The following is a 24495-nucleotide window of genomic DNA, read 5'->3' as shown; positions in this document are numbered from 1 at the left end:
TAAAACAATTGTATATATTTTTTAAATTATGTGGTTTTATGAAAAGTTGTCTAGGGTATTACATACGTTATTTGTCAACATTAACGTGAAGTTAGCTAAGATTCGCCGACGCCGTGCAAGTTCAAGAAAAAATGGTAATTTAATATTTTACACTGACGCAGTGAGATTTTGGAGGTTTACTTCATGTCAATTTATGAAAAATGTTGCATGTTTGACAAAACGGTTATAGTTAGAACATAATCTTTATAAATCTAGCTACTGGACAATATGAGTTTCAGATCCTAAGCTCAAATGGAAGTGGGTTTATTTTGCTTATTAAGTGAAGTAGTCGTAATGTTGTACCTTGACCACCCAACTAGCGATGTACCTTGGTCACTGATTTTCATTGCGTTTTAATGAGAATTACCCAATCAAGTATACCTAACGTTTTCCTAGAAAATATTCTTGCTCAACCCCTCAGTTATCTAAGGGTAATAGTACAAGTGTTAGGGATACTAATACCCTTTTGTGGCCAGGAGATGGGCCCACGCGGTAATACGTCCCGCAAACAGGGGTTGCTTTACTTTCTTTCATAATAGAAACGTGTTACAAAAGGGAGATAATAAAAGAAAAACAAGATGAAACATGTGTGTGGGACGTGCGCCCGTAAAATACCCTTTTAATTTTTACTTTACACAATTAAAGGTCTATTATGAGACCGTAACATAAGTAACCAAATACGTTAAGTACATCATATACTTTATTAGCACGCATCATGGACCTATAAAAAAAGTCGGACGGATTCTCATCAACAAAATACTGTGACATTAGGATACACCAGCTTGCCTGTACGTACAGGCCGGCACGCACACATTCACACCCTGTTACACCACTTCGAGTGCAAACTTCACACAGTTGACACATTTAAGCAGCGAAAAAACAACACGAATACGACATGTCTTGTGTGATGAAATTGTGTAAAAACCGTTCTGTTCGAACAAACAAAAATTAAGGAATCACATTTCACAGGCAAAATAATAATCCAATCACTTATTTCCCGACATTAAAATATTGAAATTAATTGAAATCAAACGTCATTCACTCGAAAAAATAATACGTCAAAGACCAGTGTTCTCAGTTATTTACGTGGGAAAATTACCCGAAATATGGAAAATTAATAATAATTTTAGGACTTTTTAGTTATTTATTACGCATACTATGGAAATAAAATAATTTATCATAATAATTGTGTTTTAATGGGATATATTTTCATAGGCAAATTTGATCCTTCCCAAAAATGTGGAACTGCAAAATTCAAATTTTCTTACATTGATTTCAAGTCAGTGTCAGGTTGTATGTTAAAAAAAATCTATCAGAGATAATAATAATTATATTGATGATGCATAAGATTATGATTATAATGTACACAAGATTCGTAATTTGTAACTGCGTGAATCATTTTTGATCAACATTAGGGTAAGGTGGGGCACAATGAAACAAAAAAACGTTTATTGTTCATAGAAACAAAATATCTTATTATTTTAATAAACTCTTTTCAAGAAAATTTACATTAGCTATCCCTTTAATAATCAACAATATCAAACTACATGTTTCTATAAGTAATCTTAAATTATTGGCACTTTTTCGAGATCAATTTTTTGTTGTACTGTGCCCCAGATCTGGGGTACAATAAAACTAGGGTAGGGGTACTATGAAACAGATTGGGGCACAGTCTCAGTTCTCGGTTTTCCTTTTTTTTCTTGAAATACCTATACAATGTGCTAAAATTAACATTTTTCAGATTTTCTGCTTCTCTTAAGTTAATCGTTAATCCAGTACCTACTATTTACCAAAAAGATACAGCAGGTACGCTGAAAAACGCTAGAAAAACGCGTTCTGACAAGTACGTTCGGGCTTCCAGAACCCAAAACAACAGTTTTTGGAACCAGATCACTAACGAAACTTGTTAGTATGTGTGGGACAACTTTGCATCTGAATTTAAGACCAGTTTTCCTCAACCGATTGAGTTGAAATTTGGTATACTTATGTAAGTACGATGACAATGCAATGTTATGGTACCATTGAGCTGGTCTGATGATGGAGTCATGCGGTGGCCATAGGAACTCCTAAATGAAACGGCGGCATCGCATCGAATTTGGTTTCGTTGGATTTGTCTTTTCGAGCACTTTAGTACTAGATTATGTCCAGGGTCCTGATGATGGAGTCAGGAGGTGGCCATAGGAATTCCTAAACGAAACGGTGGAAACTTATCGAGTTTGGGTTTGCTGGATTTGTCTTTTCGAGCACTTTGGTGCTAAATTGTAGGTATTGTAATTGAACCAAGGCTCTGAGATTGAGATACTACTAAAAAGTGTAAAATAAAATTATAATATGTAATTAAAAAACTTTTTTAAAAACAAGCTTTTATTCTGAAATGCAGTTGTACTAAAGCGAAAAAATTTATAGGGATGTTTCCTGGGTAAAAAAGCAAGAGTTTTGAATAGTCCGTCAGTTAGCTTATCAAAAATTACTCGACACGTATTTTTCACTTTTTAAAACTAATGAAAATGTAAAAAGATAAATCGTGTCAAAGTTCTAAAGAAAAGGCCCGTGACGTCAGTGAATGCGTAAAAGTGCAGCACTTTGTGACGCCGCGCGGAACTTCAACGCACTATAACTTTGTAATTATTTGTTTGATTGACAATTAAAAATATACGTGTCCAATATTTTTTTATACTAAAATTGACGGACTAAAAATTTTTTTTTCTAGCCTATTGTACTTATGCAAGGTTCAAAAAATTTCAAAAGCTTGTATCGCGCATGGAATTTATTCCTTTTTTATGTTGCATACAATTATTTTTTTCGTTTTATTATCATGTGTTAACGGATTAACGATTAACGTTAACTTGCGTTAAATCTTGCGAAATGTAACGTTTTAACGTTTAACGAAGTTAATTTTTTTATTAACGGTTTAACGATTAACGAAGTTAACTATTTGGTTAACGGTGCCCAGCTATGGTCGTAGTCCAGGGTAGGTCTAAACGGTCAGCAATTAAGGAAAAATTGCGATGACTTATTTATTGCCTTTAAGGCGGAACAGAGTTCGCCGGGTCAGCTAGTTTAAATAAATAATTGGTTTATGACCAAAATTAGTTTATTTAAAGTTTTTACCTAATAAAAAGCCTGCACAGGTAAAATCGAATTGCAATTCACATTACACACAGCAATGTTCGTTTAGGATTCTCAGCCTAAAATATTAAAGACGCAATCTTGGCATCCAAAGTTAGTACAAGGCGTTAGACAGACTAGACTAGAAGATCTCATCTCGACAATTTGATTGCGCTGTTTCGAATATTCCAAATCTATGAATATGCAATCTGAACGTACGTGCCTCACCCAGCTCATTTATTATTCACTGCGATGCGCCAATTCTACTGCTTGGAGATTTCCAAATTGAGAAAATCTGTTCGTTCCCGATAGAGAACGAATGTAAACGAATCTCGAACGGATGTGATTTTTGAATAATATTTTAGAACCGTTTCGTGACAACGCAGACTGAGTGGGAATAACTTTTGAGCTTATTTTAATCCTGTTTTATAAAGTATTAAATTATAAACAAATAGCTTTAGGGCATTCTATGATACTAAGAAAAGTACTAGTTTCAAGCTATTTTCTTTTTAGCAAATAGTAATTTATTTTTATGCAGTAGTGTACGTAGTTTTTAGGTACGTATAGACTTCACCCATACGCGTACATTGAAATAAAACCAATGTTAAAAAATAAAAAAACGTGAACAGTGTTAAAATTATTTATTATCTTATTGCAACGTATTATAAACCAGTAGAGGACAGTTTCACCGGTTCCTGATAAAGTTATAGATAGTAATCTGACATAACACTAAGAAATAAATGTTAGATACAGATTTTCGACTACTTTATCTGCCAGACAACTTAGTACCTGTGAAACAACCAGTAGTTTATCTGGCAGATAAGTTTTTAATAGGCAATCAGGGACCTTGCCAGTAAGCGGTGAAACAAGACCTAAATATCCTTAAACATTTACTATACTAATCCAACAAGTTTCTTCAGTACATAAAACTATAAACATAATTTTTGTATATAAAAAACATTTCGAGTTTGTTTTTAGTAAAAAATACTTTATGTACAGTCACATTAGAACCATAGTCCATCTTCAGCCTCTTCCTCGCTGTCTGTCACTTGTAAGTCGTCTTGTATGGCAGGATCCGGCTAGGGAAAAATAATTTGGATTTAATTTTAAGGTACCATAACCTTTATTTAAGAAAAGAGATGTCAAGGTAAAATTTTAATGTCCTCTAAAACATGATTAGTAATTAGTTATTTGTTTTATCAAAAACTTTTTAAAAAGCTCAACAACACCGACTAGAATGGTCAAGCCAATGGTCAAAGAAATTACAAACTGACAGTATTATGATCATCGGCAAGCCGAATACGAATAGTCGTAAAAATCACAAATTGACAAAACGAATATTCGTTGTCGAGTGGTCGTAGAATTTATTTATAAACGAAAGCTCGTACAATCGGCAACCACTAATTGATGTTAACTACCCATTGCCGGTCATGTCGTCTCCTTCTATCGCAAAGAATCACTATTTGATGAGAGCAAGAGCAAAAATGAAAATTGATAGTTAACACTGTGGCCGATAGTACAAACTGTTACCGGCGAATTAGAAATTTTCGACAAAACACGTGGAAGAATAAACACAGTGGATAGTAAAAATATACAAGCAATAGATAACTGACCTGCCAGTTCTCTGGCGGTTCCTCCTTGAACTGTGGCGGTTCCATCGGCGCGCCTTCCATCATGGGCGGGTCCATTTGCATGTCGGGCTCTATCGGCTCCTCCTATAGGATTAACATAAATATTATACCGCTGAAGCCAAGGACGCAAACCATGGTGCCTAGATGAGAAGGGATTTGAGTCAGTGTTACTTATGAAATACTTTTTTTAAATAAATAGCCCGCGCCATTTTGTATCCCGAGTTCTATATCGAGCTTTAAAAGAAGACATTTAAAAAAGCAGAATGTCTAAATTCAAATTCAATCATTTATTTGCTAGAATACATAATCACATGCTCGTTTTACAAAGCAGAACTAGACTGTGAATCGATGGTATATGGAAAGTGACTGGTAGCTTCTTCTATCTTATAACGAAAACCCATAAAGTACTCCACTAAGCATGCAATCACATTTCAATCTAGGTCTGGGACTTAGGCCTCAGCCTCGAACTTAGCGGGCAGCGGGGCGGCGGCGGCGGCGGCGCGGGAGCGGCAGGATCTTATGCGTAAAATCAAATAGACCGGTTCTCGAAAACAGCGGCGCGGCAGCGGCGCCGGAGCGGGCAACGAGCGGGCAGCGGCGAGGGAGCGGGCAACGAGCGGGCAGCGCACTCCTTCTTTTGCCCACAATAAATCGAGCGGTAGGAATAAATTTGAATCGAAATAAAATTGTCGCCGTTGTTCAGACATTTCGTTTGCGAATAAAAACAAATATCTCGACAACACAACCCCGAACACAACACTTCGCCGCTAAAGCGCCGCGCGAGCTGCCCGCTTGTTTCGAGAACGGGTCTGCGTTGCCCGTCCCGCTCCAGCGCCGCCGCCGCTCCTGCCCCGCTGCCCGCTAAGTTCGAGGCTGAGGCCTTACTGAAGCGTTTGATACGGGACAACTAAGGATCAGGTTCATTGGCCACTAGCATGGGCGGGCGACGACGTTCATGATAGTTGAAGGAAGAAGTAAACCATTATGTTTTTACACTATGTGGCCCAAATAGGAATTAGACCGACTGATGGCGCTTAAAAGAAACGCGATGTGAATAGATCTTAAAATATATTCAATGGCGTACCTTCACAACAGGCGGGTAGGAGTAGTCCGTCTGCTGGTCCAAGTCCACAAAGTCCTCGGACAGCGGCGGCGGCTCGTCGGGCACCTCGCGCTTTATCAGAAACTCGGACGTGTCGAACGAAGGCTCACCCATCGGTATGTCGTCGTCTGGAATTAATACAGGAATAAATAGCGTGCCGTATAAAATGAATCGTTTTTTGATAGATTACAAGTTACTAAAAACCTAATCGTCGGATATTGGGACTCTACGAACAAGACGTTAGAGATATAATTATTAGGCAGCGCATGATTGGGAGAGCCTCGTATGTCGTGTCCCGTAACAAGGCAAGGCAGAAGAAGTAGTTCTCGGATAGTAAGGGTGATGTGACCTTCATCCTTGGACGTTTTTGTTAGTTATCGAAATAATTATTTTATTGCTGGAACCGGTGAAACTGGCCTTTACAAATAAGCAACAATCTTTGATTATTACTATTAAACTTACCAGGTCGCACAGAAAGTTGTACCAAGCCTTCGGCGGCGTCTTTCTGTTCCACTTCTTCAAGCTCTGAGCTGCCGCTGTCAGAGTATTGGAGATCTGCACAAGACAAAGAGGTTAGCATCCATACAACAATATATTTCATTCAATGTTACTGCAGTTTAGAAGGTAGGTAGTCTTTATATAGCTTACCTTCTTCCAAGCTGTTTTGGTCTTTTCTCGGTCTGCCGCGCTTTCTTGGAGTAGCGCCTAGAAAAAAAAGCAATTATTAGCAGTTTGACAGATTGAAATCTCTACACTGCTTGATTCAGACCCTCCACGGTCTCGCAATTTTTAAATTTTATACAGTCCTATTGGGTAATATTATGATTTATACAATCCTATTGAGCAATCATACCGTCAGCGGAAGTAGAGGTGGAAGGCTTATGTTTCCTAGGCCTTCCGCGGCCTCGCTTCTCGTCCGAGGGCGGCGGCGGCGGCGCGTGCTCCTCGGGCTCTAAGTCCGAGTGCTCCGCGTCTTCTAGCATCTTCTGTTGCACGCGCGCGATGTTCGCTTCGAGTTGGCTGACGTTTTCGCCGAACTGGGTGAAAAAAGTTGAATTGAGAACTTACAAGGAGTTTTAAAGCAGATATAAAATTAAGCAATATTAAGTATAGCATCAACTGAAGGCTTTAAGTTTCCACCAGGGCGGAGCGGAGAAGTAGAAAATTTTTACAGCGGCGGCGGCGTGGCGCGGAGTGGAACTGTGCGGAGGGGAGAAGAGGAGTGAAAATAATTAAATCTAATTGGTTATTCAAAACACTTCTGCGCTCCGCTCCACTTTGGTGAAAACCGGGTCTTAAGGATCCCAGGAAGCATCGTTTTCGTCAAATGTTCCCTAAAGCTGTTTGGGCAGGGCGTCGGCGCGCGCTATTTAAATGCTCTGACGGGCCGGTAAGCGCGTACGCATCTGACTATGAACTAAACTTACCTAAAGCAACACTTTATCTGTATCTCGTAACATTTTTTTTTTTTTTAAAAGGGTTGACTTAAAACATTTTAGTTTTTTAAAAAGGTTGACTTAAAACATTCCCTAATATGAGTGAAAATGACAGGCTGAAAGGTTGCCAATGATAAAAGCACCCTGTATTTATTATTTTTTGTAAATATGTTACGGTCAAAGTGATAAATGTGAAAATTATGAATAATCGCCGGTTATTATGAATAATTACCGAATGATTTGGTAAATGTGATTAATATGAGGTCATTTATGTGTGTATAAAACTAAATAGGCGGCTTAGGGGTGGCCCAAGGGCCACCCCCGCCGCACCTTAACCTATTTTTCACTTTAAATCGAAACATTATGTTATAGGCATCATGGAAAACTAATATTATGCAAGAAACACTCCAAACTCATTATGCCAATTTATATTAATATATGATATCAAAACGTTCAAAAGTTTGGCTGTACACGAGCACGTACACAAGATGTTGTTCTCTTTTATGAAATTTGTTAGTACTGAGCTTGAATTATTAAATAATCACTGTTAAATGTGATTCATTTATCACTTTTACCGCGACTGTCGGTAATTATTCATAATAACCGGTTATTATTAATAATTTTCAATTTATCACATTAACCGTAACAAATATACTAAATTTTAATACTACTTTACCTGTTCCAGTGCCTCTTGCGTCACCTTCAGTATGGCCTCAGCCTGCCTCGTGAACTGCGAGTTGATGCCGTTGTAAGCGCGGCAGTTGTCGACTAACAGCTGTATGTCCCGGAGGAACTCGTCGCGGCTGTGGTATTTGTGGGCTGGTGACAAAAACATATTCAGTAAGATCACAAGCTATGAAATGTATTTCGAGTTTGTGGTATTGATAATAGGAATTCTATCTTCATAACTTTAGTAACTCTGTCTGTTTGTTATAAAGAAATCAAATAGATGGACATGGGCTTTTTTTTTTTATTCTAAAATATGTGTTAAAAAAGTAAACCAAGCTGTAAACTTTATATTGCAGATGGAAATAAACGAGGTTAAAAGCACCATTGAAATCGAACGGGGAGTGACCATTGATAGCATTATTTCTAAAATGTAGAAAGATAGGTACTTTTTATCACACTTCACACAAAACAGTCTTAACGCTAGGATGCAATCTCTTCTAGACATCCTAGGATCCCAGGACTTTAAGGAAAAGGCCGTTCAGTTAAATGTGTGCTCCTAACATACAGTTTCTTACCTTGAATTTTCTTGCCCATAGTCTCCATGTCGATGGGTTTCTTGATGACGTTGTAGTAGTCCTTGACTTGCTTCTTGTTGACAGGCTTGAGGAACGGCCACGCTTCAGGCATCACCTTCAGTTTCGTTGTCAGTAGGTTGTCCAAAATGAACGATAGTGCGACCTACGAAAAATAACAGTTATTATTATTACATCTTATGCTGGTTATTGTGCATTAGAACTATGATGCTAGTGTAGTCTAAAAACGCCGAAAACGCTTCTTCTTTATGTTGTACGTAATAATTTCGATCGCGTAATTGGATCTTGTTATAAACTATGTTACTTTACACGAGAAGTGAGACGGAAATAGTTTACACTAAGTTTTTTTTTTCGTTTGTTTCGTGTAATTTTATACTGCAAGTGGACTTGAAGCACTTACTTACTGGATATTTGTATAATATACGGGTTACTTACATTATAATAATATGTATGCTACGGTTATTGTTTGTGTGGGAGCAGTTAGTTAGAGCCCTTTGGCTTAATTTTTTTTTTTATTGTGTAATGCTGTATCTCATGTTGATAGCCCAATAAATAAATAAAATCGAGTTAACTAGCTTGTCGAAAAGACGGTTAAATTTACCTGATCATTATCGTCAAGAAGCGGGTTGATCTGTTTCTCCAGCTTGATGATCAGCTCTTCCTTTTCAGCCAGCTTTTCGACGCACCGCTGTAACATCCTCTGAGCCGCTAGGGTCAGAGTGCTGGTTGGACCTATACAAAACATAGACAAATGACTGAGATATAAATTAAAAACAAAATAGACTTCAAAGTATTTTGATTTCAGATATCGGTCAGATAAAGTAACAAGTATAGCGCCTAATTGAGAAGATTCCTATGGTAAATAAGTTACATGCATAATATAGTTTATTATTATTTTATCGTGTTTTACAAAAAAAGTTAATAAAAAGAATCAATTCATATACATAATTATATTACCAAATAAACAAGACTTATGTACCACTTATTATTGGAGAAAAGAAATTGCTTTGTCGCACGTTAATTTCAAGTCATTTTGTAAAAAAATAATAAGATACACAGTATTCAGCTGGATTTACTACCGTCTGTATAATTAACTGGTCATGAGTTTTTATCCGAAATGAGCCACTATTACAACTTTATAAGATAACTCACTGTGCCGTCTACACACTGAGATTCTACTCACCGTTATAAAGCGTAGAGTTCTCGACGATCTGGTTCACGTCCGCCAAGAAGTCTTCGCGGCTCTGGTATCGCTTCTGACGCATGTTTTCGCGAATGGTCTGGAGGTCCATCGGCCGCGATACTATTCGGTAGTAGTCTGCCACCAGCTGCGTTAAAATACGACATTATGTTCCGTCATTCTAGTCACCTTAGATTAATAATGCCGAAGCGCAAGAAAAGTGAGTGACTTAAAAATAAAGACTGGCTAGTTTTTCCTGTAAATTCTGACAGCAAAGACAAATGCTAGTGAAAATATAAAGAAGATGACATTGGATGACAAAATTATTTTTGCCTCACTTTATACAAACAAACCGCTTGTATAGACTAGTTATTAAACTAAGGGCTGATTTTTCAATCGTCAGATATCTTTTAACTGAAGAATAAAATTGACATTTTGACATATTTCCCATACTGAAACTGTCAATATGCCAAACTTATTCTTCAGTTACAAGTTATCCGACTATCGAAAAATCGGCCCTAAGTTAGCCACAGGATGTCCGCTGCTCGGCCTCCCCAATGATTTCACATCGCCCTCCTGCAAGCTTAATTCATGATGTGTTGAAGGTACCAGATGTAGACATTCCACCGGCACAGGTAACGCATTTATAGACAGAGCCATGAAGAAGAGCCGTTGTCATCATGCTTTTTCCAATCGTCTTTTACATTTTTTAAAGTAGTCATTCCATTGCGTCTTTTATAGCCCGACCAGGAAAATAAAAACCCTCCCCATGTTGCGCAAAACTAATGGTACTAATTTCTTTTAATGGCAACAGTAACTGAAAACTTCATTGACATGTCACCTTGCATGTCAGTCTATTGCTGTCAAAGTGTAAACAAACTTTATTTTAAATGTGCGCAATTGATTTTGTGAATTAAATTGCTAAAATCTTTTTATAGTCGTGAAAGAAAAGTGTTCACAATGTGTTAAAGTATTTTTCGAAGAGAAATACTAAGGGTTCGGACAATATTTTCATTGAATAATGTTTCCGACAAAGGATGTCAAAATGACTGACATGTTATCGTATAGTACAGTCCACTATGAAAATAAGCTGGTGGTTTGTTTCAATTTCAACTACCTATTTTAAATTTTTTGTCACTTTCGTGTTGAATTTTATGGAATTGGGAAAGAAGTACCGAGTTTGAAGCGTTCATGAGCAGACATTGCAGTTGAATATTCAAGTTCTGAATTTGATTATTGATGAATAATAAAATAAATCCTACCAGCTCGATTGATGGTTTCATTTAATTTATTTAAACCAGGTTACCTATAATAATATTTTTTCGTTAATTTATGAAAATATCAAATTAGCCCGTAATCCTGAATCCTGATACATAAAGTTAGCCTATTATTTTAACACAGGTACGACTGTACTCAATGTTGCACTATCAAATGCAATTGACGCGCCTCTATGCCAGGGTTTTTATGTTCCTGGTCAGGCTATACCTTCTGATTGACAGGAAACAGGAACGGTTGAACATCTGGCAGATGCCTCATATGGTTCAGTACATCTTCTAGCAACGAAGACAGCGTAACCAAGGGGTCGGTACGCCGCCTCTCAGCCGGTCGCTTGACGAGGTAGACGCACGACTCCGAGGCAGTATCCCAATCGCGTTTATAGTTTTATTTATGACCATTTATGTCACTTACCTTCTGATTGACAGGAAATAGGAACGGTTGAACATCTGGCAGATGCCTCATATGGTTCAGTACGTCTTCTAGCAGCGAAGACAGCGTAACCAAGGGGTCGGTTCGCCGCCTCTCAGCCGGTCGCTTGACGAGATAGTCACACGACTCCGAGGCAGTGTTCTAATCGCGTTTATGTTTTATTTATGACCATTTATGTCACTTACCTTCTGATTGACTGGAAATAGGAACGGTTGAACATCTGGCAGATGCCTCATATGGTTCAGTACGTCTTCTAGCAGCGAAGACAGCGTAACCAAGGGGTCGGTTCGCCGCCTCTCAGCCGGTCGCTTGACGAGATAGTCACACGACTCCGAGGCAGTGTTCCAATCGCGTTTATGTTTTATTTATGACCATTTATGTCACTTACCTTCTGATTGACTGGAAATAGGAACGGTTGTACATCTGGCAGATGCCTCATATGGTTCAGTACGTCTTCTAGCAGCGAAGACAGCGTAACCAAGGGGTCGGTACGCCGCCTCTCAGCCGGTCGCTTGACGAGATAGTCGCACGACTCCGATGCAGTATAGTAATCGCTTTTCTAGTTTTATTAATTATTTATGACCATTTTTGTCACTTACCTTCTGATTGACAGGAAACAGGAACGGTTGTACATCTGGAAGATGTCTCATATGGTTCAGTACATCTTCTAGCAGCGAAGACAGCGTAACCAAGGGGTCGGTACGCCGCCTCTCAGCCAGTCGCTTGACGAGATAGTCGCACGACTCCGATGCAGTATACTAATCGCTTTTCTAGTTTTATTAATTATTTATGACCATTTTTGTCACTTACCTTCTGATTGACAGGAAACAGGAACGGTTGTACATCTGGAAGATGTCTCATATGGTTCAGTACGTCTTCTAGTAGCGAAGACAGCGTAACTAATGGGTCGGTTCGCCGCCTCTCAGCCGGTCGCTTGACGAGATAATCGCACGACTCAGAGGCAGTATACTAATCGCTTTTCTAGTTTTATTTATGACCATTTATGTCACTTACCTTCTGATTGACAGGAAATAGGAACGGTTGAACATCTGGCAGATGCCTCATATGGTTCAGTACGTCTTCTAGCAGCGAAGACAGCGTAACCAAGGGGTCGGTTCGCCGCCTCTCAGCCGGTCGCTTGACGAGATAGTAGCACGACTACGAAGCAGTATCCCAATCGCGTTTATAGTTTTATTTAAGACCATTTATGTCACTTACCTTCTGATTGACTGGAAATAAGAACGGTTGAACATCTGGCAGATGCCTCATATGGTTCAGTACGTCTTCTAGCAGCGAAGACAGCGTAACCAAGGGGTCGGTTCGCCGCCTCTCAGCCGGTCGCTTGACGAGATAGTAGCACGACTCAGAGGCAGTATCCCAATCGCGTTTATAGTTTTATTTAAGACCATTTATGTCACTTACCTTCTGATTGACTGGAAATAGGAACGGTTGAACATCTGGCAGATGCCTCATATGGTTCAGTACGTCTTCTAGCAGCGAAGACAGCGTAACCAAGGGGTCGGTTCGCCGCCTCTCAGCCGATCGCTTGACGAGGTAGTCGCACGACTCCGAGGCAGTGTTTCAATCGCGTTTATGTTTTATTTATGACCATTTATGTCACTTACCTTCTGATTGACAGGAAATAGGAACGGTTGAACATCTGGCAGATGCCTCATATGGTTCAGTACGTCTTCTAGCAGCGAAGACAGCGTAACCAAGGGGTCGGTTCGCCGCCTCTCAGCCGATCGCTTGACGAGGTAGTCGCACGACTCCGAGGCAGTGTTTCAATCGCGTTTATGTTTTATTTATGACCATTTATGTCACTTACCTTCTGATTGACAGGAAATAGGAACGGTTGAACATCTGGCAGATGCCTCATATGGTTCAGTACGTCTTCTAGCAACGAAGACAGCGTAACTAATGGGTCGGTACGGCGCCTCTCAGCCGGTCGCTTGACGAGATAGTCACACGACTCCGAAGCAGTGCCCCGACGTTTGTTACGGGCCCCAGCTCGGTATTCGCTGGGTCTGCCTCGACGACGCTTTATGTCTTCCACTGAGTGCTGTTGGAAGAATGAAAACATTGATTAAGTAGTTGACACTGAATCCGTAATTCCAAAGTCGAATTTTATAAAAAAAAAGGTCCTTGTAACTATTTTTGGTTTATTCCCAATTAATTTTCCCCAATGAAAGCTAACGTAATAATGATTGCCCCTCATCGTGTGACGTCATAGCTTCTATCCTATCCTACTAATATCCTACTAATATTATAAATGCGAAAGTTTGAGTGGATGTTTGTTACTCTTTCACGCAAAAACTACTGAACGGATTTTAATGAAACTTTACAGTATTATTGTATATAACCCAGATTAACCTATAGGCTATAATTTATGACGATCTGTGACAAACTAAAATTCACGCGAGTGAAGCCGCGGGCAAAAGCTAGTTACTAATATTTACATAATATTTAGAGATCACTTTGTGACAGCTAGGGCCCCCCGCCCATATTCCCAGTGTCCTGTGGACCTCTTATGTATATCTCACCTTCATAACCTTCGAAGACACCGTCAGCTTGGTTCCGTCAACGTATCCCAGTTCGTCGTCATCGGGGTCCGGCGGCAGTGCGTCCACGTCGATCTCTGGCGGCGAGGCTGGCCCACCACCCATGGATCCCGTGTAGTGGGGTCCGATTAGTTTGTGTATGGCTGGCCCCCCGCCCATGGACCCCGTGTAGAGGGGGCCCGATTAGTTTATGTATGGCTGGCCCCCCGCATATGGACCCCTTATGTATTTCTCACTGACCTTCATAACCTTCGAAGACAGCGTCAGCTTGGTTCCGTCAACGTATCCCAGTTCGTCGTCATCGGGGTTTGGCGGCGAGGCTGGCCCTCCCTCCAATCATGGACCCCGTATAGAGGGGGCCCGATTAGTTTATGTATTTCTCACTGACCTTCATAACCTTCGAAGACAGCGTCAGCTTAGTTCCGTCAACGTATCCCAGTTCGTCGTCATCGGGGTCCGGCGGCAGTGCGTCCACGTCGATCTCAGGTGGCGAGGCTGGACCCCCGCCCATGGACCCCATGTATAGGGGGCACGATTAGTTTATGTATGGCTGGCCCCCCGCCTATGAACCCCTTATACATTTTTACTGACCTTCATAACCTTCGAAGACAGCGTCAGCTTAGTTCCGTCAACGTATCCCAGTTCGTCGTCATCGGGGTCCGGCGGCAGTGCGTCCACGTCGATCTCAGGCGGCGAGGCTGGACCCCCACCCATGGCCCCGTGTAGAGGGGGCACGATTAGTTTAAATATGGCTGGCCCCCCGCCTATGGACCCCTTATGTATTTCTCACCTTCATAACCTTCGAAGACAGTGTCAGCTTGGTGCCGTCAACGTATCCCAGCTCGTCGTCATCGGGGTCCGGCGGCAGTGCGTCCACGTCGATCTCAGGCGGCGAGGCTGGCCCCCCGCCCATGGACCCCGTGTAGAGGGGGCACGATTAGTTTAAATATGGCTGGCCCCCCGCCTATGGACCCCTTATGTATTTCTCACCTTCATAACCTTCGAAGACAGCGTCAGCTTGGTTCCGTCAACGTATCCCAGCTCGTCGTCATCGGGGTCCGGCGGAAGTGCGTCCACGTCGATCTCTGGCGGCGAAGCTGGCCCTCCACCCATGGACCCCGTATAGAGGGCGCCCGATTAGTTTATGTATGGCTGCCCCCCCACCTGTGGACCTCAAGTATTCCTCACCTTCATAACCTTCGAAGACAGCGTCAGCTTAGTTCCGTCAACGTATCCCAGTTCGTCGTCATCGGGGTCCGGCGGCAGTGCGTCCACGTCGATCTCAGGCGGCGAGGCTGGCCCCCCACCCATGGACCCCGTATAGAGGGGGCACGATTTGTTGGTACGCATGTGGCCTACTTGACCGCAAGCACCGCACTGGAATATAAATGTAATAAGTTTTTATGTATCAACATGGAGCTATAAAGATCATTCGATTTGAAATATAGAAGGGATATTTATTTATTTTGAGTAGGCCCTGTAAAAATGTTTGTGCTATTTCAGTTTGTGGTTTGTACTAACATCTGTCTTGGACTCGAATGAACAGGTATTTACTGAAAGAGCGCGCGCCGTCTTAGATTTCATGATCACTTACCATCAAGCAAGATCAAAGAAGTTCCAAATAATAATTTAAATCACTTGCTAGTAGCTAAAGCGACAGCGCTCCAATGCCAAAAATAAAGTTCATAAGTGTTTATATCACCGTGTCGTATTGCCGGTGAAGTAAAACGGCCATTATAAATGTTCTCCGGCTTTAGCTGGTTACTGTTTCATTTTTAATTAGCAAGTTAGTACTTTATCAACACTCTAGTGTTAGCTAGCGCTCAAAAAATTCAACTTTTATCCTCCCTAACTCTCGCACCCACACAAAGTATGGAATATTTATCAAATTAACAATTGTATTTTACCTTCAATTTCAAATCGGTCTTCAGCTTGGCCCGGCGACGCGACGGCGTGTGCAGGTCCGGCTCCTGTTTGATCTGACCGAGCGGGATCATCGCGGGGGACGGGGAACCCATGTCGTTCATTGATGATGATAGACTTAAACCTGAAAATCGTTGTAAAATAGTATCTATTACATCTGCATAAGATACTACACAAAAGAGATAGATGTGGCCCAAAAACAATTCAATTCATTTTAAATACAAGTAGCGTATAAAAACGTAAACAAATAATGATTGTAAGCAGGATTATTCATACTATTTATGTATATGCATGAAACTTACTACTTTCGCCAGGGAATGATCCAGGTACTGTCACATTTCCTGCAAGTCTTTCTCTCTCCTGATTTCTTTTGATGCGTCTCAGTTGTTCCTAAAACATAGACATTTATTTAGTATGTTCTGCATAATCATAACTTTCAATAATACCTATAATAAGGCGCAATAGTCAACTAAAATCTCCCTTCAGAAGATGAAAATGGCCGATAATGACTATTGCAAATGGCGCCAAATGTCAACTCTACTTTGGCATTTAGTGAAGAAAACAAAAAAGATTTAAAATACACGTTATCCAGACCAAATTAAAGACTGCTACGAATTCGCCTCTTTTGTCTCTTGCAAATGGTGCCAGCCTTCAATTCTACTTTAACATTAGCAAAAGAATCAGTCCGTTAAACATAAATAAAGACTCCTAAAAACTGCGAAAATAACAAAACAAACCTGAATTCTCCTCTTTTCTCTCTTCATCTCCTCTTTCTGCGTCTCGTCCATGGTAGCAAACTGCCTGATGAAAGTCTCGTCTTTGGTGGAGCGTATCTTCGTGTAGGCCTCTATGACCGCTGCCTTGCGCACGAGTTCCGCGCGAGTGTACCGCTGACCGGACGCGTTGCGGAATGTGCGGACTATTCTGAGCACGCGACCTATGAATATCAGTTAATACTTAGTTTCGTTACTAAAATTATAAATAATCTTAATACAACGTAACGTCAGAGTAGTGCGGTCATAGAAAAAAGGACAAAAATAAGCGAAGTCACAGCGCCAACACCGTGACAAACGCGACGTACGTTGGTTTCTAGAAATGGTATGAAAACTAAGCGCACCAAAATGGCGCCACTGAAGTGCTTCCTTATGCTTCTAATTTGAAGGCGCCCTTGACTTAAACTGAAGCAGAAGGTTTAATTTAATTATCAATATGACTGCAATGCATGTAAGTAACATTTTTCACTGACCTTGATTGGACGCTTGTTGCTGATCATTCTGATTGATTTGTGGCTTCTTTTCAGACTGTCCTAAGATCATCTTTCTCAGCTCTGCTCTTTCCGCTTCTTCCCTTTCCAGCGACAACTAAAATGTAGACAAGCATAATTAACCGATTGAGTCCCAGACGGCATTAATTAATGTCATAACAATTGATTATCTATTGTGTCTAGATTCGCGGAGCTTGAAGGATTAAGTAATAGTATATGACAAAGTTTTCTGAAAAGGATTATAATACTTAAGGATATGCTTCACAGCCTATATTACCTGTTCTGTGGTCTTTTTGTTCGCCAACATGTTTTCAATGTTCTTTCCCATCTCCTCCAAGTCAGACTCCTCACTGACCGAGCTCTCGGCTTCGTCAGTACTGAGCACTTCAGTACTTTGCAGCACCCTGTTCTGGAGTTCGAATATACGCTGACACTCTTCTTTGTACCTAAAAGATAAAGGGATAGATTTCATTATTGTTCTTAGATATTGTTTTATTTATCGACCAATTTATGTACAGCCACATTTTGCATACTTTTTGTGACTGGTAATATTTTTATCTTCACCCGCACATGATTCTAAACACATTATTTGTTGTTATTATTATAGCAAACATTCTTTCCCAAGGACTGATACAGTTTAGTTAAGCAAAGGCTTCTATCAAACATGCTTTAGTGCGGACTTTAAGCTAATGGCAGCTCACAAAGTCTACTATTAGAACTTCAGTCGATACACGTCACGATAGAAAAGAAATCTAAGTGGCTGAAGCAATTAAATTAGGCTTACCTTTCCTGATGTTCAGCAATTGAAAATCTGTTCCCTCTTGAAAACTTCGTCATACCCTCTTCTCCGGCTTTGGCTTTCTCCGTCGATAGCGTTCTTACCACGTCAATGACCTCCCAACGGGATAGTTTTTTGATCTACGAATAAAAAAAAAAAGAATTATCAAAATCTTGAGAACTTCCTCTATTTTTTTGTTGATTTATGCTAAAGAGTTGAACCTTACCTCTTCCTCAGGCACTCCAAACTTCCTCAAAAGCGCTTTCGCGTTATTCAAGCTCAGTCTCCTCAAATCCGCATCTGTTCCCGTCACGGTCCTCTTAGGTTGCTGTTCCTCATTCGGTTGCTGCGTGGGTTTATTCGGGATGCGGACGTATGAGAAACCTTCACCGCAACCGGTGGGGTCGGCAGGTCCGGTCAGTTGGAGGAGGCATTTGCCTCGCATCGCTTGGATGTAGGCACGGGTCGTATTCCATGGGGCTACTTTCACCTGTGATACAGAATTTGTGGTTAAATTCAAAGATGGAAACAAGATTTCACGCTATCAAATTATTATAAACCACCACGAGTCGATTCTTCTCTTTGAATGGCACGCAGAAAGCGGGTTTCATTACTGCTTGCTTATTTGATCTACCATCATTAAAACTATCTTATCAACAAACACAGTAACAAAATAAAACCTCTTACGCGTGGAACTCTTGGAGAACGATAGCTCAGCCAGCATAGGATGCAGCCCACCTATCGTCGATTTCAGACGACAAAATGTATGGACTTATCATCTTAAATCGATAAAATGCCTCGATAAAATTATATCGTGGCGCGCATCCTAAAGCGGCTTTTCTTAAGATCACAACATAAATCTCTTTACCATAGCTTTGACTAACCTCATCATCCATCTTCAGCTGCAGCTCCTCATCGTCGTCCTCTTGCGGGGTGAATATGAACTTCTCCCCGTACCCCGCGTCTTTCAGCCTCTGTTCTGCAGCGGCCATGCTGAAGTAAGCGCAGCATTGCTCGGGAGACACCATCGCTCGGATCTCCTCTTCGGATGGCAGACGGAAGTCTGGTTTGATCACCCACCTGTTTAAGTTAGAGTAGATAAATTAAAAGGGTTTTCGATTTTAATCTGTAATTTGACATTTGCGAGAACCATAGACAACAATCAAATACGTACAAAAGTGACAGCAAAAGTCAAAAATACTGACTTAAAATCATTTGAGTACTGTCAGGTGACACAGCGCCTTCAGTTATAGATGACCCACGCTGAACTGTCCCACCAAACTCAATGACAGGGGGGCGCTACCATCGTTCAACTATATGGTTTCCAACTTGGCAAAAATCGGAACCAGCGATCCAGTATTTTGGAACTATAGCTCGATTTTCTTACGCTTCATATGAGTGAAATTGTATAAAAAGTATTATGGATGTAAAAAACATCTCGTTCGATGAATTATCAAAGTTTTAAGTGGCCTGTCCCCCACTTTCGTCATCTGATTACAGTTTGATTATTAGATTACATTATTTACATTACATAGTGATTGACTGATCATGATGTATGTAATCTATATACTTATAATAAATCTGTAGAGAAGTCAATTCTGTACATGAAATATATTTTCAAAATAACTATCAGGGGGTGATTAGTGATCGATACTGATGCCAAAAATGCAATCAGTAAAATTTTTGTCTGTCTGTCTGTCTGTCTGTCTGTATGTTCCTTATAGAAACAAAAACTACTCGACGGATTTTAACGAAACTTGGTACAATTATTCTTCATACTCCTGGGCAGGTTATAGGATACTTAGGAATTCCCACGGGAAAGGGAAATAGCAAGAAAATCCTTTTGTATGAAAAATCTAAACCGCTTAAGTTAGACGCTTGAAAAGACAATGCCGGAAATTGGCGTCTTTTTTTTTTCGCGCGGCCATCGACCAAACTTGGTTTTTTGATTACAAAATAGTGTAATAAACCAAACTTGCTATGACATGTATACCTCTAAACTCAGTCTGAACTGAGTTACGAGCATTAGAAGTTTGATGATTTTCATACTAGATTTGCTTTTATCGCGCAGTTTTGTAAGAAATTGCAACAAAATAGTGAGATTGTATGTGTAAACAAACAATACCATCCATTAAAGGCTCCAGACATCAGTATGGAGCAGAATCAGCGCAATAAAAAATAGCGCAATATTTTGTTGCAATTTCTTACAAAACTTGCGCACAAAAAGCAAATCTAGTATGAAAATCATCAAACTTCTAATGCTCGTAACTCAGTTCAGACTGAGTTTAGAGGTATACATGCCTTAGTAAGTTTGGTTTATTACACTATTTTGTAATCAAAAAACAAAGTTTGGTTGATGGCCGCGCGAAAAAAAAAAGACGCCACTTTTCATACAAAATCTGGCATTGCCATTTGGCATGCAGGTACCTTAGTAAACTTAAAGTTTAGTTACAACAGGATATTGCAAAATTCCCACGGGAACGGGAGTTAGCGGGAAAAAACATTTGTATGAAAAATCTAAACCGCTTAAGTTAGACGCTTGAAAGGACAATGGGCAAAATGGTACCCGGCTCCAATAGATATGTGTCTAGTATCGTTTGAAAGGTCTTACCAAGATGAACAACTTTTACTATGACCACCAGCCTCAGATCTGGTTGTGTACGAAGATATACATACTTTTTTGCAGAATGGTACCCGGCTCCAATAGTTATGTTTGTAGTGTCATTTGAAAGGTCTTACCAAGACGAACAACATTTACTATGGCCACCAGCCTCAGATCTGGTTGCGTTCGAAGATAAAGATACTTTTTGTGTAATCTAAGTATCATACAGTATGAAGGGGGACGCGCTCAGGGCAGGGCACCGACGAGATGGTCGGACGCGGTGAGGAAGACGGTGGGCGGGAGTTTGCATCGTGCGGTCCACACAGCTTATGACCGCAGTCTGTGGAGGAACACTATCTGTGGTCGCGATCCTCATCAGTGAGGGATCGAGGAAGAAGAAGAATAACTATCATACGTGTCTATCGTATGGTACTTAGGTTATGCGAGGCAGGAAGGGTTTACTGCTCCAGCATCCTTCCTTAACTCTATAATTATTGATGGGGATAATTGTGAAATAAATATTTTTATTTAAAGAAGTACTACCCCCTTATTAATAAAAAGTTACACCTAGGAAGAACCTTGGATTAAAATGACATTTCCATACCAAATGACAATTTAAGCCAGAATTCAACTAGGGTGTAACTTTTATTAATAAAGGGGTTAAAGTTTTATTACTTCTTACGGGTTTTATTATGAGTTGCTAAAGCGAATAAACCCACAAGACCCAATAAGTCCATCCACAAGATGGACCGACGACCTCATAAAGGTAGCGGGAAGGCGCTGGATGCAGGCCGCCACCAACCGGCCATTGTGGAAATCATTGGGGGAGGCCTATGTTCAAATGGACGTCCTATGGCTAAAATGATCATGATGATGATGATGAAAGCGAATAAAGGGCTAATAGCTTGGGTAGTTCATCGTAGGTATAATCCTTTCCTTTTCAATGCTTCTTTTAGTTATATTAATAGATTGTATTCATAATACATACTCGTATACATGGATGATTGTGTTATACTTTCATTATAATACTTAGTGGAATTACTGCTTTCAAAACGTGAATTAGAACTGGCCCCATAGCAGACATTTTCCTACATCTAAAGGCCTTTTAAAATATATATTGGTTATGGCTATTGGAGCGGGTACCACTTTCCATACATTTGTGCCCATCATCCTTTGGCATGCAGTTACCTTAGTAAACTTAAAGCTTAGTTACAACAGGATATTGCAAAATTCTCACGGGAACGGGAGTTAGCGGGAAAAAACATTTATATGAAAAAATCTGAACCGCGTAAGATAGATGAAGGGGGGGTAAAACGAGATCCACGCGCACGAAGTCGCGGGCGGCCGCTAGTGTCATAATAAAGAACAACTAAAAAGTAAACTTACCAATTAGAATCCAATCCCGTACGTTTGAAGTCCGCGCACAGTTTGAGACGCTTTCGTATCGAGCTCTCGGAGTGGGACGGGAATGCCCTCTTGATGTCGTCCATCTTGATACGGCGTGGGTTGTCGCGCGATTTCCAGAATAATCTGTATATGTACACCTAAACAAAAAACCCTTTTAGTATTGGTTTTTCTATTACGGAAAAAGATGTGAAAAAGTTTTACTTCTCAGTCTGACTATTTAAAAGATAGGGGTGTATGATTATGTTATGATTGTATAGTCTTTACGCTCATTTAATAAAAAATCATACACTAGTTGTACTCAACATTTTGGATAATTTTACCTGTAAAAAGTCTCGAACAAAATTGTTGGCCCGCTTTGAATTTGGGCCAGGAACTTCGTACAGGGGACATTCTTGACCTGCCACATATAACGCGTCAATTTCGCGGATGTAGTATGCTTGTCTGAAACAAATACATAATGATAAAAAATATTTCCAAATACAGGCCTCACTATAATTTCCTCGTGTATCCATTTCATATCAATAAATGTAATAAGGTAGACGATTCAAAGCTTTGTAAGTTTTAAAGCATCAGAAAATTACATTGTTATTCGGATACATTTCACCGCATACAGCTAGTATTGCTGTCGTCTTTAGCTATTGTCGAGTCAACGATCCATTCACCGAATTACAGTATATACAACGGTTGGAGATCGAACGGTGGTTCAACAGAGTACTAACAGTCTGCAGACCACCGCCCACCTTTTTTGTAGTATACTCTGCTCATCTGCTCCTAATCACGACGTAAATTATTCAGTAATTCAGTCAGAATAAGGTTCAAAATACCAACTTACCTAGTTCTAATAATGAGGAAGTCAGTCTGAGGCAACGTGTGTTCGTATATCGGCGCGCGATACATATTGTTCTCTACCACGGGTTGCGTCGCGCCCGGAGCCAGTATGCCGAGGAAAGGCGATGTGTGCGCGTACGCAGTTTCGCCGTATTTTAGCGGTTTTGGGCCGTTGTCCTGATGAAACAAATATTTATCTTATCATTTTTGTAATTTCTTAAAATGAAATAAGCCGAACCAGACAGACATTTTACAATATGTATAAAAAACAACACTCAATATTTAGTAATAAATAGATTTAACTTTCACTATACAATACATGCAATTTATAAAATAAAACCATTCCAATAATTTAACATAACATAAAAAAATCAGCTGCTTTCTCGCGATTATATCGAAAATTATATTGTATTCTGAGATGAGATATAATAAATTTATCTGGGTGACACCATCAAAGTTGAAGACTTACGCCCACGGCAATTTGAACTTTATTAGCTGTTGCTCTTCATCTCAGCATACACGTAGGCTTACTGACTATTGAAAGAGCGCAGGTTACAATCATCCAACAAAAAGTATTAAATAAATAAATAAACACATAAATATTATTAAAAATACACTTACGGTATTCATGACATCTGTTTGCTTAGGTGATATTAATATAATTAAAAAATGTGCATTTGAAACCATACAAATAATAAAATATATTTACACTTTCATTTTAATACTAATTCGTGTACGAAGACTATTAAATGATTACGCGTGGACTAACTTGACTTGGTGCTGGACTTGGAAATAATTTACGACCAGCAAAGAAATCTATAGGTATAGCCAGAGTAAATACAAATGAGTAGGTCATCTTCATAGGAACGCACCGAGCGCGGTTTGTATGTGAGCGCGCCAATATACGTAGGTATGCGGCGCGCACGCACACACTGACAAAATTCGGCGCACCTCACCGCTGAATTTTGTCAGTGTGTGCGTGCGCGCCGCATACGTGTTGGCGCGCTCACATATAAACCGCGCCCGTGCGTTCCTATGAAGATGACCTACTCATTTGTATTTACTCTGGCTTAACTCACTTAGTGCCTGAGGTATTGGAGTGCCACGGGAGGGGAGACATTGACATAATAATAATATGATGTGCCAGAGCATACAAATCTAAAGATCTGAAGTCTCGCTGACGTTTGGCCGTCACTAAAACGCCCTTCCATGCCGCTACCATACCTCAGGCACTCAGTTAAGCGCTACGCCTATAATTGGATCAATAAACTTGATTACCCTAAATAAATAATATAACCTTACCTTGGAAGTGGTTCGCTTATAATAGTTCTTGATCTTAGAGCACATGCCCACTTGACTGATCAGCGGTGGGTGTTCCTCGCAGAACTCTATTAGTAGTAGTTCGCCGTCTCGCCCGCTCAAGTCTTCGGGCGTCCTCATGAAGAACACGTCACCACCTCCCGATGCCAAACGCTCGGCCTCACGTTGCTTGAAGAAATTTTTGGTTTATTTAGTTTAGGTCCCCTAAGAGTAAGAGGATAAGAGATTTCGCAGAAGCATTTTTAATTCCTTTAATTTGAAACGTAAACTGTGGCTTATATCAAGTTATTAAGCCTTGTTTTGTAATACTGACCAGCTAGTTTTTAGCAAAGAGCTTCATTTAATAT

The 24495-nt window shown here is 40.2% G+C and overlaps 1 protein-coding gene across 1 annotated transcript in view; it reads right to left on the bottom strand.

The window, feature by feature from the left end:
* Window positions 1-3773: 3773 nt before the first annotated feature.
* The window catches only part of LOC135074573 (transcription initiation factor TFIID subunit 1), a 34708-nt gene continuing 13986 nt past the window's right edge, over window positions 3774-24495 (bottom strand). Inside the window, exons 12-35 of the mRNA XM_063968911.1 lie at window positions 24131-24316; window positions 22833-23005; window positions 22321-22441; window positions 21980-22137; window positions 18876-19071; window positions 18218-18481; window positions 17998-18131; window positions 17491-17659; window positions 17196-17310; window positions 16687-16886; window positions 16252-16339; window positions 15934-16073; window positions 15215-15403; window positions 13294-13527; window positions 9762-9906; window positions 9180-9310; window positions 8561-8723; window positions 7993-8135; window positions 6734-6917; window positions 6529-6585; window positions 6343-6435; window positions 5863-6008; window positions 4761-4862; window positions 3774-4226 (exon numbers count right to left, since the gene is read on the bottom strand). Of these exons, the coding sequence (XP_063824981.1) occupies window positions 4152-4226; window positions 4761-4862; window positions 5863-6008; window positions 6343-6435; window positions 6529-6585; window positions 6734-6917; window positions 7993-8135; window positions 8561-8723; window positions 9180-9310; window positions 9762-9906; window positions 13294-13527; window positions 15215-15403; window positions 15934-16073; window positions 16252-16339; window positions 16687-16886; window positions 17196-17310; window positions 17491-17659; window positions 17998-18131; window positions 18218-18481; window positions 18876-19071; window positions 21980-22137; window positions 22321-22441; window positions 22833-23005; window positions 24131-24316 (3606 nt within the window). The 3' untranslated portion in view covers window positions 3774-4151. The remainder of the gene's footprint in view (window positions 4227-4760; window positions 4863-5862; window positions 6009-6342; window positions 6436-6528; window positions 6586-6733; window positions 6918-7992; window positions 8136-8560; window positions 8724-9179; window positions 9311-9761; window positions 9907-13293; window positions 13528-15214; window positions 15404-15933; window positions 16074-16251; window positions 16340-16686; window positions 16887-17195; window positions 17311-17490; window positions 17660-17997; window positions 18132-18217; window positions 18482-18875; window positions 19072-21979; window positions 22138-22320; window positions 22442-22832; window positions 23006-24130; window positions 24317-24495) is intronic.

Source organism: Ostrinia nubilalis, chromosome 9 (assembly GCF_963855985.1).
Source record: "Ostrinia nubilalis chromosome 9, ilOstNubi1.1, whole genome shotgun sequence".
NCBI lineage: Eukaryota > Metazoa > Arthropoda > Insecta > Lepidoptera > Crambidae > Ostrinia > Ostrinia nubilalis.
Note: the sequence above shows the minus strand (reverse complement) of the source record. Positions and strands in the feature narration are given on the sequence as shown.